The sequence below is a fragment of the Thalassophryne amazonica genome, chromosome 9, assembly GCF_902500255.1.
Source record: "Thalassophryne amazonica chromosome 9, fThaAma1.1, whole genome shotgun sequence".
Lineage (NCBI taxonomy): Eukaryota > Metazoa > Chordata > Actinopteri > Batrachoidiformes > Batrachoididae > Thalassophryne > Thalassophryne amazonica.
This window is the reverse complement of record NC_047111.1, coordinates 74,739,189-74,755,292: the sequence shown is the minus strand read 5'-3', so window position 1 is coordinate 74,755,292 and position 16,104 is coordinate 74,739,189. Positions and strand designations below refer to the sequence as shown.

The window sequence follows — 16,104 nt, the reverse complement described above, 5'->3', positions numbered from 1 at the left end:
AAAATTTTATGGTCAACAGTATCAAAAGCAGCACTGAGGTCTAACAGAACAAGCACAGAGATGAGTCCACTGTCTGAGGCCATAAGATCATTTGTAACCTTCACTAATGCTGTTTCTGTACTATGATGAATTCTAAACACTGACTGAAACTCTTCAAATAGACCATTCCTCTGCAGATGATCTGTTAGCTGTTTTACAACTACCCTTTCAAGAATTTTTGAGAGAAAAGGAAGGTTGGAGATTGGCCTATAATTAGCTAAGATAGCTGGGTCAAGTGATGGCTTTTTAAGTAATGGTTTAATTACTGCCACCTTAAAAGCCTGTGGTACATAGCCAACTAATAAAGACAGATTGATCATATTTAAGATCGAACCATTAATTAATGGTAGGGCTTCCTTGAGCAGCCTGGTAGGAATGGGGTCTAATAGACATGTTGATGGTTTGGAGGAAGTAACTAATGAAAATAACTCAGACAGAACAATCGGAGAGAAAGAGTCTAACCAAATACCGGCATCACTGAAAGCAGCCAAAGAGAATGATATGTCTTCGGGATGGTTATGAGTAATTTTTTCTCTAATAGTTAAAATTTTATTACCAAAGAAAGTCATGAAGTCATTACTAGTTAAAGTTAAAGGAATACTCGGCTCAATAGAGCTCTGACTCTTTGTCAGCCTGGCTACAGTGCTGAAAAGAAACCTGGGGTTGTTCTTATTTTCTTCAATTAGTGATGAGTAGTAAGATGTCCTAGCTTTACGGAGGGCTTTTTTATAGAGCAACAGACTCTTTTTCCAGGCTAAGTGAAGATCTTCTAAATTAGTGAGACACCATTTCCTCTCCAATTTACGGGTTATCTGCTTTAAGCTGCGAGTTTGTGAGTTATACCACGGAGTCAGGCACTTCTGATTTAAGGCTCTCTTTTTCAGAGGAGCTACAGCATCCAAAGTTGTCCTCAATGAGGATATAAAACTATTGACGAGATAATCTATCTCACTCACAGAGTTTAGGTAGCTACTCTGCCCTGTGTTGGTATATGGCATATGGCATTGGAGAACATAAAGAAGGAATCATATCCTTAAACATATCCATATATATATATATATATATATATATATATATATATATATATATATATATATATATATATATATATATATATATATATATATATATAGTGTGTGTATGTATATATGTATAATGTGTGTGTTTGCAAAATACCTGTCTACATTCTAGGCTATATCAGAATATTATATTACTCTTCCCACTATGAATCCCACTATGAATATTAAAATATGACAAACCATTTGTCCTGTATCATAGCTACATGTGTGATGTTTGCAGAAAAAAACCCACGTGAAAATCAGTTTAGCATTCAGAGAGTTAGGATGGATTAAATGGGCTGCGCCTGCCAAACAGCTCTGAGTGGAGCGGGCCGAATGACTGGTACAAGATGGCGGCCCCACGGCTTGTCAGCGCCAATACGCAACAGCGGTCAATGCAGCGTCGACTCTTTATAATGTATATGGGGGAGAGTGTTAAACTGGGAACCTGAAGTTAGAACCCAAACCTAGACAGGCACTCAGGAGAGTGCATACCTCACCAAAGCACAACAGCCAACTATATTAACACCCACCCTTCAACCTGAAATACACACGCACACACACATTTACACTGCTATCTACAGCAAGAGGGAAAAAAGCAAATTTTTATGGACATTAAAACTCTACATGCGTATGATTTTAAAAAATTGTGATCCATGCAGTTTTCTTGATGATAAAGTAATGAAAATAATGAAGAATTCGCGAAATCGCAATGTTGGCCAAAGTACAAAGAAATATCTTGGCTCTACTTCTGATCTGAATCCACACTAAAATTAAACAGTTTCTTTCTTTGTTCATGTTCTTTCTCCACTAATGAGAATTAGTCTGTACATTTTTGAGTTGAGTATCTTGATGACAATCAAACACACTGAAGTAAACCAACCAATACAGTTGATTTTTTCCCCCCCCAGGGCTTATAGAATTTCTAAAGCAAATGTGCAAACTGTTATTTTGGTTGACAAACCTCGATCTCCTGGAAGGAGCTGTTAATCATGGCGATGAGCATGTTGAGCAGCACGATCACCATGGTGACATTATAAACTCCATAAAGCACGTAACCAATGTTCTCAATGAACTTGTGTCCATTGTTGATCACCACAGACCTGACTTCCGACAATCCAAATATAGCCCAGAACAATGTCTTGAAACTCTCCTCCAGACTGCACAGAGAAATGGGGAAGAAAACAGAGGAAGAAAGCTTATTTTTAAATTCAAACAAACATTAATCATCATAGTATACCGGAGAGTCTAAAGCTGCTCTGTGAGAAAAGCAAAGACAGACTCTTGTACATACAGTTAACTCTACATACTGGTGGCTTTGTACAGAATAATATTGTATTAATATTATTGATCAAGCAGTTGAGGCTTATTTCTTCTTCTTCTTCTTTTTTAATATTTATTTCATTCATTTAAAAGAAAAACAGAAAATGAATTTCCTTCATTTCAGGAACCAGTCAGATTCCACTTTACTGCAGCATAAAAACTGTTGAGGAAAAACTTTTGCTTTTGTGTGATTTTAAAGATGAGCAAATGTTGTATTATGAACCTCTTTTAATGTGTCATCTAATATCTGAGCTGTTGCACATAAATCTTTTTAATGTAACAAATTATTCCAATTTGCATTCATCAAATCAATATTCGATTCATATTTGTCTTTGGCTTTGATTTTCCAACAACAACGATTGTCAGCACAATGCTCATCTTTGCTTTCTGCAGAGGAGACTTAAAGTGGGGATGACATTTCAAAAATTAGGGAAAAGCTGATATAAATAGCAAAATATACATACAGTATAGTAAGTTGAAAGTGTTTTTATTCATTATCGCTGAAAAATAAAGTTTGTACAACTTCTCAAAAGTGTGTTTATTGGAAAGCACGCTTGCAGCGCTCCTTCAGCGGTCACGTGATGCTGTGACATCACAGAATGGACAGTCCCGTCTTTGTCTGTTCGATCGACAACAGGAAACAGATGGACCTCAATATGGACAGTGACGAGAACAAGAACTTTTCTGACTCCTCTTCAAGTATTTCTGACTCCTCTTCAAGTATTTCTGACTCAAGTATTTCTGACTCCTGGATCCTGAGATTGTCGCAGCAGTGATTAGTCCCTACAGATTGGAGCCGTATTTTTCGGACGAACATTCAAACCAGGAGCATTCTGGCAGCGAAAATAATGCAGACGGTGTTTATGGTGGAGCCGAAGCAGAGGCAAGAGACGTACCAATTCCGATGGATTTTGAAAGGCTGCACAATATGGAATGGTAAAGGAGGCTTTGATTTTTGTTGCTGCTGTTTATAACACTCTAATTACTGTATAGCATTTTCAATTCGAGCGTCTGTTTACCGCTTTTGTTATTGTTCCGGAGCCGCGATAGTGTAGCTATTACTTGTGGACCACCGTCATTACCTTCGGGTTTTTGCCATTTTCGAGTGCCTGGCATTGCATTCATCCGTGTTTAGTTACTTTATTTTCATGAAAGAATAGGAAATAAATGGCGAAAGTTTCGAAAAAGATCGCCGAAAACAACAGTGAACGTGCCGGTGCTGTGTTTATGTGCCGCCGCCGTGTTTACTACGTAAGTTCTTTGACCATTTCAAGATTATTGTGAACATATTATTTGGGGTTGACATTTTATGTGTTCCTATGACCGGTGAGAACATGGAGACGGTAGAGGAAAGTGTCTGTGCGAGCGTGTGTGCGAGCGGAGCAAGCGGCAGCCGGACATTTCGTGCATCGCACAACACCGTGGCTTTCGATCAATCTGCCTGGACTTGAAAAGGCTAAAACCTTTCGCTCTTGTGTTTGTGCAATATGCTGCAACACACTGGTGAGGCATATCGACAAACAAGTCCCTGAGAGCTGTGTTTAATCAAAGTTTCTGCTGCTAAACAAAGTGTAAACAACGGCCGCCAGGCGCGCAAGCCGGTACGGTCTACATGTAGTGACGTATTTTAGGCTTGGTGCTCAGTGGGAAGCTGATCACATGGCGTGCACATTTTTCAGTGGCGGGATGTTCAAATGTTATATATAACGGGAGAACCCCGTACACTTTCCTAAAACGTTTAGGTTGACCGAATTATATAACCTTTGTTACATGTAATAAGACTATGTTGTCTTTAAGTGTCATATCCACTTTAAAGAATAGGTTGAAAAATACAGACGATCCCTTTTAACTACGTGCCTGCTTCGGCCTACAGCCAGCAAAATAAATTAGACCCATTGGTACTGATAGAAGAATTAGAGCACTGACTCCCTAGTTTAGTTAAGTGATCTAGTATACTTGATTTGCTTTGTCATCTACAAGGATAATTAAGTTGAACCAGCTTAATTAACAGGCTTGTCACACCTTGATGATTTAGCCAGCGTATGCCGACGTGTGAAAAATATGCCGAATATGCTGGCGTACGTCTAATAAATTATGGCTAAGTTTTGTATAAGTTAAGAGCATGTTGAAGCATGGTAGCATAACACTGTGAGTTCATCAAAAATTTTTGGGCATGCACAATATTTTCAACGCATGCCAGCGTACGGCTTGTACATGCCGCATATGCGGGCCATAAGTTAAATTATGCGATTCTTGACACACTTTTTTGTAAGTTACATAAGTTGAAATACGTCCATTGATGCTGTCCATTGATTGGCTGAACAACTGAAAGCTGCAGTCCTCATGCAAATACTTCAGATTGTTACAAATATTAAAACCATTCACACACGGAGTGAATATAAAGTCTTAATCTTACCTGTTCATTTCAGTCTGACTTTGGAAAACAACGTCTGAAAATACTTTAGTTCCTTGTTATGGCTGAAGAAACATAACTTTTTAAAAGAAGGCCCTCTGCGTTTGCCTGCTCCTGCTGCGTTTCTCTGCCTGAACCAGAGAACACCAGTGCTTTGTGCCACAAAAAGAAATGAACTTATTTTAAAAGTTTAAAGAGTCACAGCGCCTCATTCATTCACGTCAGCACTTAACGCAGACATCAATCGATTCATCAACAGATTGCTCCGCCTGACAGACCAAAGGGTTCTGCTGGCAGTGGAAATGCAAAACCAGCCAGAGTTAACTAATTCAACCCGTACCATACCGTGGCGTACCAACCAGGACCGCTCAGTGGAAATGGGACTATCACATACGCTGGCAAAATCGTCAAGGTGTGACACACTTATAAGTAATTTAAGTCAGAATAAATTGGATGTTGGAACTCCCTTTTTATGATCAAACTGTTTATTTTAAAATCATTGTTAACCTTTTTCCAGATGTGTTTTTAAATCTGTGAACAATTTTATACAAACATTTTGTAAATTATCAACTTTGCCAAAATTTACACATGCAAAAAACCTTATTTTTTTATGCTCAAAATATTCAACAATTTAAGCTTTACACACTAACCTCATGAAGCATTTTTTAGAGTGCAGTATTTGCTACAAATGCATTTGATTAATAAAAAAATATATATTTTAATATGTATATGTCACAGACATGAACGAGCGAAGCTCTTCAGCATCTCACCATGTCATTTAGGTCCTTCAGACTTTTTTTTTAGTAAATGCTTCAGGGGTGCATTAGCATGTCTAAAATCTTTCAGCTTCTGGGGGTGGGGGGGGTGGGGGGGTGGAGCTCTGCTCCCCCAGACCCCCACCTTTTTAAGCATTTTTTTTATGTAGATGTAAATTAATATTCTAAGTTTTCAGCTAGTTGACAGTAGGGCTGCACAATATGGCCAAATGATCATATATATATATATATATATGGAAACATCAACATTTCCAAGTCAATGAATATGTCTTGGACTTTATTTACATCAATTATGAACTTTCAGGTTGTCTTTTTAAGAAAAACCTCCTCCATGCCACTTCATCAGGAAGCTGGATTTTATATTTTTAATTAATTTATATCAAGTTGTAGAGATTTGCTTTCAGTTTGAGTTAAGGAAGATAATTTTAGAAAGTATCTTATAGCTGATATATAGTGCAGCAGATAAGAGAATATTTAGAGTGGAATCCTACAAATGGTGATACAAACATCAAATCTGAAACATGAAATACTCCATAGACATGAACTATTCTGAAAAAACTGAGTGGCCACTTGAATTTTCAATAGGCAGCCAGGTAGGGGTCAATTGAAGAATTACACAGGGGTCAAAATTTAAAGATGCTCTAATCATATAGAAAACTACACCACATTATTTGCCTGATCATAAAGATTCCAAAAAGGTATAATTTGGACAATCTGTGACTGAATGTTATGGAGTTATGAGGCAAAAGCAGCAAGAATGGTGACAAAGGTCAGTTTCAGTTTGTACAGGGGTCAAAAGTTAAGGTGCTCCAATTTTGTTAAAAAAAAATGCAAATTATTGGTTGAGTTAATCAGGTTTTAAAACGTAACAGTTTGCATCATGTGTCTGTCACATGTCATAGAATCCAATGCACATTGACCTTGTTTGACCTTTACTTTGGAGATCAAGCATTCAGGACTGTCAAAACTATTCCATTTATTAATCCTATTAACGCAACCAATAATTTGCATCACTTTTTACCAAAATTAGAGCAACTCTTTACCTTTTGAGCCCTGTACAAACTGAATTGACCTTTGTCACCATTCTTGCCGTTTTTACCCCAAAACTCCATAACATTCAGTCACAGATTGTCCAAACTATACCGTTTTGGAATCTTTATAATCAGACAAGTAATGTGATGTAGTTTTCAATTTGATTAGAGCAATTTTAAATTTTGACCCCTGTGTAATTCAATTGACCCCTATCTGGCCGCCTATTGAAAATTCAAGTGGCCAGTCGTTTTTTTTAAAAGTGTTGTGTCTAAGCTGTATTTGTGCTGAATTTGATGCTTGTATCACCATTTGAATGATTGTTTCAGTTATCTGCTGCACTAATAAGACAACAGAGCATGAATCAGCTGTTGTCTTTTACCTTAAACATGTGTTTCTATAAGACCCCCCAAATTAAAGGGGAAATGCTGCTTTTAACTACCTGGACCTCATTTCTGGCATAAAATATGGTTGTTTACTCACCAATATAAGTTTGGTGTCATTAGAAGTCCATAATTCAAACGATGTGTTCAGTTCAAATCTGAGGGAAACATTTTTCTTCTTCTACTAAGGTGGATTAGAACTTTTTGTGGTACACAGCACCAACTACTGGACAGGAGGAACCTAGCAGTCAATATGACTCATTAATTTCAAAAACATGTCAATCATCTGTGTCCAATCAGATTTCAGGGGAGTCCAGTGAAACTCTGGCCTCTGCTCTAGCTCCACCCATGCCAGGAAGTGTTCAACATTTAACCTTTCCTGTTTCGCTGTGACTACAAATTTGGTACTTCCTGTTTGAGTGTGAGCTTGCCAATGATTTCCTGCGAGATTCCATGGGATCTCGTCTGTCAATCCAGGAAGTGTCGATCCAGGAAGTGTTTGACATTTGACATTTCCTATTTTACTGTGGATTAAGAATTTGACACTTCCTGTTTGGGCCACAGTGTACCATTAGCGAGCATCAGGCTTGCATATGTTACTTTAAAAAGGAATATAGAGGTGGATATTGAATGTTCTGGCAAAATGTAAAAGTTTCAAAATAATACAAACTTGTTATTTCTGCAGAGGTGCGGCACACTGCTGGACATGCTGGTGCCACTTGTTTTTGTTTTCTTAAAAGATGTTCAAATACTCACTTCAGCACTTTTTCTTCAGTTAAAACAACCTTCACACACAGCTGTAAGAATTTTCCTCATCTGCACAGAGGTGCACATACACTACAGAGCCACATAACTAAACCAGTGCTATGGTAAACCCATTTGGTGATGGTGGCAGGCTTACTCCCGTGGTTCTACTGTAAGAAATATATGCTAGAATCTAGAATAATAAATAACACAATAATAGTCTGAGAAGCTAAGCAATGTGGGGCCTGGTTAGTACTTGGATGGAAGACCTCTTGGGAACACCAGGGGCTGTTTCTCCAGGTAAAACTGGAGTTGCATCAGGAAGGAAATTCGACATAAAACTTGCCAAATACCAATGCAGACCTGTCTGTATCCACTGTGGTGCCCCAGAACAAAACAGGAGCAGCAAAAGGACAATAATAATCAAATAATAAATGCTCACTGTAGCTAGTCCTGTAGGATTGTGAATAGAAACTGACATTTGCCTGGAAAGTAGGAAAATTAAAAAGATGTGGTTAAATGTATGTGGTAGCATGTGTGCAGATCTCACGTGGTAAAAGCATCGTTCTGTTTTGCCCCGAGGTAGTAGGAGTACAGGTTGAACATGCCAATCATGAACGCCAGAAAGACCAACAGGAAGATGACCATGAACTTGAAGATGTCCTTGACCGTCCTTCCTAATGAGATCTGCAGTGGGCCGAAGCTCTCGTTAGCTGGCAGGATGTAAGCAATCCGTGAGAAGCTCAGCACCACTGCGACCGCGTACAGACCCTCAGACACAAGCTGGGGATCTGACGGTAACCAGTAGATACGTGCTGCAGGAAAAAAAGGGTGGATCAGTCAGTCAACTTGAGTAATTATATGTTCATTTAAAGGGGCTCTATTATGCAAAATCATTCTTATGTAACATTTATAGTTACATATGATTGTGAGGAATGTGCATCTCTCCCTTATGAAACGGTACTGGCGCGTTGCCCGTGGGGATCCACGGGCTCTAGATTGGGTAGTGTGTATAAAATAGGTAGCTGACATTTTTCACGGGTGGTAATAAATTATGCAAAGTTTCTATAATGATTTGGAATGGCGTGTGAATCAGAATGTAATTATCAATGTCCATTGTTCACTGCTGTTAAATAATATCCATAATTTCTCCCAAAAAATTAGTCCTATCAATGTTCTGTTTTGGCGGCGTTCATCCTTGACCCAAAATACATAAACATACCAAATGGCAAATGTCAGCTCTCCCCATTTTCTCCATGTTCGAAGCCATGCACGCATACCTGTACACAGAGGCCACTTCACTTTTAATATATAGATAATTTACTACCGTCTGGTGGAATGGCGTGTGAGTTCAGAATGCAGTTATCAATGTCCATTGTTTACTGCTGTTACCTAATATCCCTATTTTCTCCAAAGATATTTGTCCTGTCAACATTTTCTTTTCTCAGTGACCCAAAATACATAAGCATACCAAATGCCAAATGTCAGCTCTCCCCTGTTTCTCCATGATCAAAGCCAAACACACACACACAGATATATATATACGTGTACACAGAGGCCACATGGCTTTTAATATATAGATGATAGGTCTCTAGACACATAAACTATGATACAATTCACGATCAGTACTTTTAATTACAGAACAATGCAATTCCATGTGATTCTAAGTAATGTTGTTCAGTGTAATCGGATACAAGTCTTTAATGTAGACATACATTAATTTTCTGGGATATGTCAGAATAAGTCAAAAGTGTCATTGCTGAAATTCAAATATGTATTAAAATTCTGTTTTCACTACTGTGCTCCAGCCACTGTCTCTCCTTGCCTTTTGTTCACCACTGGGGGCAGCACCACATACAGTACCAGAAAAAACAGCAGAGAAGAAGCCCAGAAGAGGAAGCCACCTGCTTTTAGCATAGCATAACTTTCCTGTTTTAAACCAGTATCACAGTATGAGCAAATTGTGAACCAACCATTCGCTGTTTCACAGTTGTGAATCTCATGCCGTCACGCGAGAGGTCGATTTCAGCAGAGTTCCAGTTCAGGGCACAATGTAAACACACCTTGTGAAGTATGGACAACAAGACAACATCGGGGCACAGCAGAAGTCCATCACAGGTGCTATACCTCCTCTAGATAACCTTCTCAACGTGAGACGTGTTATCATCATAATCACCCATAAACTCGCTAAATTGACACCATCCACATCCTCACTAGCCATTGTTTACATACACTGGGAGACTATGGATCTCTGCTGGTGCCGCGGTGCATTCTGGGAAGTTCAGGAGGCCACCAGGGAATTATGGGAAACAATAAAGTACCGAATTAAGTTCCAACAGGTATATTTATTAGTTATACTGCCTGCCACTATTGGACATGTTGATTTTGTTTTTACCTCACAAAGTTAAACGTTCCTATAACCAGTCTCAGGAGAGCCTGACACTGATCTTTGAACTTTTATGAAAGTCTGAAAATGATGAAGTAGCAGCAAAATAAACATGACTTAACTGATGTAATGTGAAAATTACACCATCATCTGGTTCATATTACATTTAGATCAATTCAGGCAGTGATGTTTTGATGTAGTCGTATCTATACTTTAAAATCAATTTTTGATTCATATCAGTGACTTCTTGCATCACTAGTAGTTGAAGTTTCATATTAACAAGGTTGGGTAGGATTACTTTGAAATGTAATCCAAAAGTAATCAGATTACAAGTGATCCAAATACATTTGGATTACCCAACCTTGCATATTAAATATTCCCAAATTCCTATAGTTCTATGACTATGGACACAGAAATTATTCTGTAATAAGAAAAATCTAAACAGCTGGTTTTACACTTCTGTGACATATGTAATGCAATGGTATATCAAGACTCCTGCCCAGTGAGACAGTTTGTGATGGATTAGGGTTATGATGCTTTCACATTCTCTAGGAGAGAGAGAGAGAGAGAGAGAAAGAGAGAGAGAGAGAGAGCAAGGGCAGAGTGGTAAGCATTAGCTCCTTCCCATTTAAAATAGGGAGCACATGAACGGCTCATTTCATAAAATTTGTAATTTTTCAGTTTAATTTTCTTTGGATACATCACCTCGGTATCTATATTTTTGGCTGCAGACTGCATTACATGTTTATACGGCTGGTGAATAGGTGCATAATAGGGCCCCTTTAAGTTGATTTTTAATAGTTTTGGAGTTAATTAGGTCTTCAAAGACAGCTGTGCTCACCCAGTGTAAAGTAGTGTATCTCAGGAGGCAGTGTCACATTAATGAGTGTTGTGTAGTGCGTGTGCACGTATGTCTGGGCTATGCCAGCATGTCTCAATGCAGAGAATCGGCAGCTGAAAGAGGCGAGGAAAATCACCAGCATCCCAAAGTCCAGGAAGTTCCAGGGTTCCAGCAGGTACTCGCCTGGTCCTTGACTCCATATCTCCTTCACCTCAGCCCAGATCATACCTGCAGCAGCAGTAAACAGAAATCAAACATTGTCGATATGGATAGTCACCATCAGAAGTACCTTAGCTCTCTCTCACCCATGACCCATGAAATGATGAGAATCTCCATCCACGTGAAAGGTGTTGTGGTCATGCGGTAGAGCAGTAGGGGGTCAGAGTTGAAGTGCGGTCCTTCAGCGTGCTGGTGGTGGGTCATGTTAGGCAGCAGTGTGGTGCCTGCAAAGCGGTCTGCAGCATTCAGGATGAGAAGACCCAGGAAAATTGTGAATGATGAAGCATGGGCTACGAACTTCATGAAGGGGCTACGCATTACTTTCCCCACCTGAGAGCCATGAAAGGAGACGAGGATGGAGGGAAAAACAGACATCTGATTGTTATTGTTTATCTGCTGGACGAAAAATGAATGCAACAACTGCACATGAGTGTGGTGTGTGAGCACAGGTGTTACCTACTCTACTGCATGGAGTGATCCAGTAGGCCAGAGCCAGCCCAGGCAGTCCTATGGCCACTGCCAGCACCACCAGCAGTTTGACAGCTGTGGTCTGTTGTCTCAGGCCGGGCAGATTCTCATACCAGATACTCAGCAACTGCTGCTGGCAGTTGGGATGTGCCACAAACTGATGACCACAGAAAATAGAAAATTAAATGGCCAGGCCACATATTAATGAACGTTACCCTGAACTCAGTCATCAGATTAATCACTGTAAGATCTCTGGTGTTTTAGACATTGAGATTAAAGAGAATATACTTGGAAAAAATAGATTTGCAATGTAATACGTATGTGTGCCAATGCATTGGCCCATATGACTACCCAGTGGCTGCAAGGTATGTTGGGATTCTGAGTCTTAAAAACTACATTACCATGACAGACTTTATGTACGTGCCAGTGTGGGCAAATGATTGAATGCCATAATGCACCTTAAGCTTTCAAGAAAGTAGTCATTTATCTCTGTGGACGTAATAGAAGCTCCGCAGTGAGGGTTCTTGTGGTATTTCTACACCATCACCAAGTTTTTGTTGCATAAAGCTGAAAGCGTGCCCTGAAAGCATCCAGGGTTGGCAATATTGATTGATTGATTGATTATTTATTTCAAGCTTTACAAAATAAGCATTTCTTTCTCATTTACATTTACCCACATTGGGTTGAAAAGAACAGGAAATACATAAGTACATACATACACACGCATTTAGCCCGAAAAGGGGTGGGAAGAAGACGAGCTTATTTAATCCCACCCCCAAACACCCATACATTATTACCACTACCGAGTGTGACCAATATTCCTTTTTTATTATTATGTAATTGATGTCATATATTAGTGATGAATAGCTATAATAATAATAATAACAATAATAAAAATTCCCACCATAATAGTTAGTAATAATGACAACAATAATATTATTATTATTGTCAATTAATTGTTTTTTGTGATATTGCTGGTGCCATTCCTTAAGTCATTTTCATATGTCAATACATTCCCCACATTTATTCAGAGAATGACTATTTAGAAGAATTATTATTGTATGCGTCGATGGTAGTTCTGTCTATATATATATATATATATATATATATATATATATATATATATATATATACACACACACACACAAAATACACACATACCTATACACACATGTATACACATACACACATATATATTCAAATATGTTTCATTTATTTTATTATTTTATTAATTTTATTACCTTGACTTTTTAATTAATTAATTAATTTATGTTGTGTTTTTTTTTCCCTTCCCCTCCCTCCCCATTCGTCTTGTGTGTGGTGCATTAAACGATGCAAAGTATTTTGTAAACCTGCTGCCAGAGAGGGGTCGCCCCCTGACACAGGTCCACCCTTTGCTGAATGTCCTAGGCTCTGCATTAAAAGACAAGGTTTTGGAGTCTGCTGGCAGAAGGGGGAGACCTTCGAGCAACAGACCACCACTTGCCGGCCCTGATCTGGTGATAGTGATGTAAGTGATGTAAGTGGGGGAAACAATGAGGAAAGAAAAAGAAAAGTATTTTTATGTATCAATAAATTTATATATGTACATATTTATATAAATGTAAATATAAATAAATAAATAAATATATATGTACACACACACATATACACATATTTACATATACACATACATATACATACATATATACATACACACATATATATATATATATATATATATACACACACATACATATTCTATCCATCCATCCATCCATCCATTTTCTTCCGCTTTATCCGGAGTCGGGTCGCGGGGGCAGCAGCTCAAGCAAAGCCGCCCAGACCTCCCGATCCACACACACCTCCCCCAGCTCCTCCGGGGGAACCCCAAGGCGTTCCCAAGCCAGCCGAGAGATGTAGTCCCTCCAGCGTGTCCTGGGTCTTCCCCGGGGCCTCCTCCCAGTGGGACGTGCCCGGAACACCTCTCCAGCGAGGCGTCCAGGGGGCATCCGGAAAAGATGCCCGAGCCACCTCAACTGACTCCTTTCGACGTGGAGGAGCAGCGGCTCGACTCCGAGCTCCTCCCGAGTGACCGAGCTCCTCACCCTATCTCTAAGGGAGCGCCCAGCCACCCTGCGGAGGAAACTCATCTCGGCCGCTTGTACTCGCGATCTCGTTCTTTCGGTCATGAACCAAATCTCATGATCATAGGTGAGGATCGGAACGTAGATCGATTGGTAAATCGAGAGCTTTGCCCCTCTACTCAGCTCTCTCTTCACCACGATGGTCCGATACAGAGAATGCATCACTGCAGACGCTGCACTGATCTGTCTATCGATCTCATGCTCCATCCGTCCCTCACTCGTGAACAAGACCCCGAGATACTTAAACTCCTCCACTTGAGGCAAGGACACTCCGCCGACCTGAAGAGGGCAAAGCACCTTTTTCCGGTCAAGAACCATGGCCTCGGATTTGGAGGTGCTGATCTTCATCCCGGATGCTTCACACTCGGCTGCAAACCGCCCTAGTGCACGCTGGAGATCCTGATTTGACGAAGCCAACAGAACCACATCGTCCACAAACAGCAGAGACGAGATTCTGTGGTTCCCAAACCAGACCCCCTCTACACCCTGGCTGCGCCTAGAAATTCTGTCCATAAAAATAATGAACAGAACCGGTGACAAAGGGCAGCCCTGGCGGAGGCCAACGTGCACTGGAAACAGGTTTGACTTACTACCGGCAATGCGAACCAAGCTCCTGCTGCGGTCGTACAGGGACTGGATAGCCCTTAGCAAAGGACCCCGAACCCCGTACTCCTGGAGCACTCCCCACAGGGTGCCCCGAGGGACACGGTCGAACGCCTTCTCCAGATCCACAAAACACATGTGGACTGGTTGGGCGAACTCCCATGAACCCTCGAGCACCCGATGGAGCGTGTAGAGCTGGTCCAGTGTGCTGCGACCAGGACAAAAACCACACTGCTCCTCCTGAATCCGAGGTTCGACCATCGGTCGAATTCTCCTCTCCAGTACTCTGGAATAGACCTTACCGGGGAGGCTGAGGAGTGTGATCCCCCTATAGTTGGAACACACCCTCCGGTCCCCCTTCTTAAACAGAGGGACCACCACCCCGGTCTGCCAATCCAGAGGCACTGTCCCCGATTACCACGCGATGTTGCAGAGGCGTGTCAGCCAAGACAGCCCCACAACATCCAGAGACTTAAGGTACTCAGGACGGATTTCATCCACCCCAGGGGCCTTGCCACCGAGGAGCTTTCTAACCACCTCGGTGACTTCGGCCTGGGTAATGGATGAATCCGCCTCTGAGTCCCCAGTCTCTGCTTCCTCTTCGGAAGACGTGACGATGGGATTGAGGAGATCCTCGAAGTACTCCTTCCACCGCCCGACAACATCCCCAGTCAGGGTCAACAGCTCCCCATCCGCACCGTAAACAGTGCTGGTGGAGAGCTGCTTCCACCTCCTGAGGCGTCGGACAGTTTGCCAAAATCTCTTCGAGGCCGACCGATAGTCCTCCTCCATAGCCTCCCCAAACTCCTCCCAGACCCGACTTTTTGCCTCTGCGACCGCACGGGCTGCGGCTCGCTTGGCCTGCCGGTACCTGTCAGCTGCCTCTGGGGTCCCACCTACCAACAAAGATAAGTAGGACTCCTTCTTCAGCTTGACAGCATCCCTTACTTCCGGTGTCCACCACCGGGTTCGGGGATTGCCGCCGCGACAGGCACCAGAGACCTTGCGACCACAACTACATGTAGCCGCATCGACAATGGAGGTGGAGAACATGGTCCACTCGGACTCCATGTCTCCAACCTCCCCCAGGATCTGGGAGAAGCTCTCCCGGAGGTGGGAGTTGAAGACCTCGCTGACAGAGGGTTCCGCCAGTCGTTCCCAGCAGACCCTCACAATACGTTTGGGCCTGCCAGGTCTGACCGGCTTCCTACCCTCCCAGCGGATCCAACTCACCACCAGGTGGTGATTGGTCGACAGCTCTGCCCCTCTCTTCACTCGAGTGTCCGAGACACGTGGCCGAAGTTCAGATGATACGACTACAAAGTCGATCATCGACCTCCGGCTCAGGGTGTCCTGGTGCCACGTGCACTTATGGACACACTTGTGTTCGAACATGGTGTTCGTGATGGACAAACTGTGACTAGCACAGAAGTCCAACAACTGAACACCACTCGGTTTCAGATCGGGGAGGCCGTGCTTCCTGATCACCCCCCTCCAGGTCTCACTGTCGCCGCCCACATGGGCGTTGAAATCCCCCAGGAGAACAATGGAGTCCCCAGTCGGAGCGCTATCTAGTACCCCTCCCAGGGACTCCAGGAAGGTCGGGTACTCTGCAGTGCTGCTCGGCCTGTAGGCCGAGACAACGGTGAGAAACCTGTCCCCGACCCGAAGGCGTAGGGACGCGACCCTCTTGTTC

General features: G+C 41.7%; 1 protein-coding gene across 3 annotated transcripts in view; it reads right to left on the bottom strand.

Moving 5' to 3' along the window:
• trpc6a (transient receptor potential cation channel, subfamily C, member 6a) overlaps positions 1 to 16,104 on the bottom strand; it is a 37,944-nt gene that overhangs the window by 12,662 nt on the left and 9,178 nt on the right. For all 3 annotated transcript variants that reach the window (XM_034178396.1, XM_034178397.1, XM_034178398.1), the window contains 5 exons: positions 11,672 to 11,836; positions 11,298 to 11,541; positions 10,993 to 11,220; positions 8,316 to 8,580; positions 2,062 to 2,257 (listed from right to left, as the gene is read on the bottom strand). In XM_034178396.1, coding sequence (XP_034034287.1) covers positions 2,062 to 2,257; positions 8,316 to 8,580; positions 10,993 to 11,220; positions 11,298 to 11,541; positions 11,672 to 11,836 — 1,098 coding nt within the window. The remainder of the gene's footprint in view (positions 1 to 2,061; positions 2,258 to 8,315; positions 8,581 to 10,992; positions 11,221 to 11,297; positions 11,542 to 11,671; positions 11,837 to 16,104) is intronic.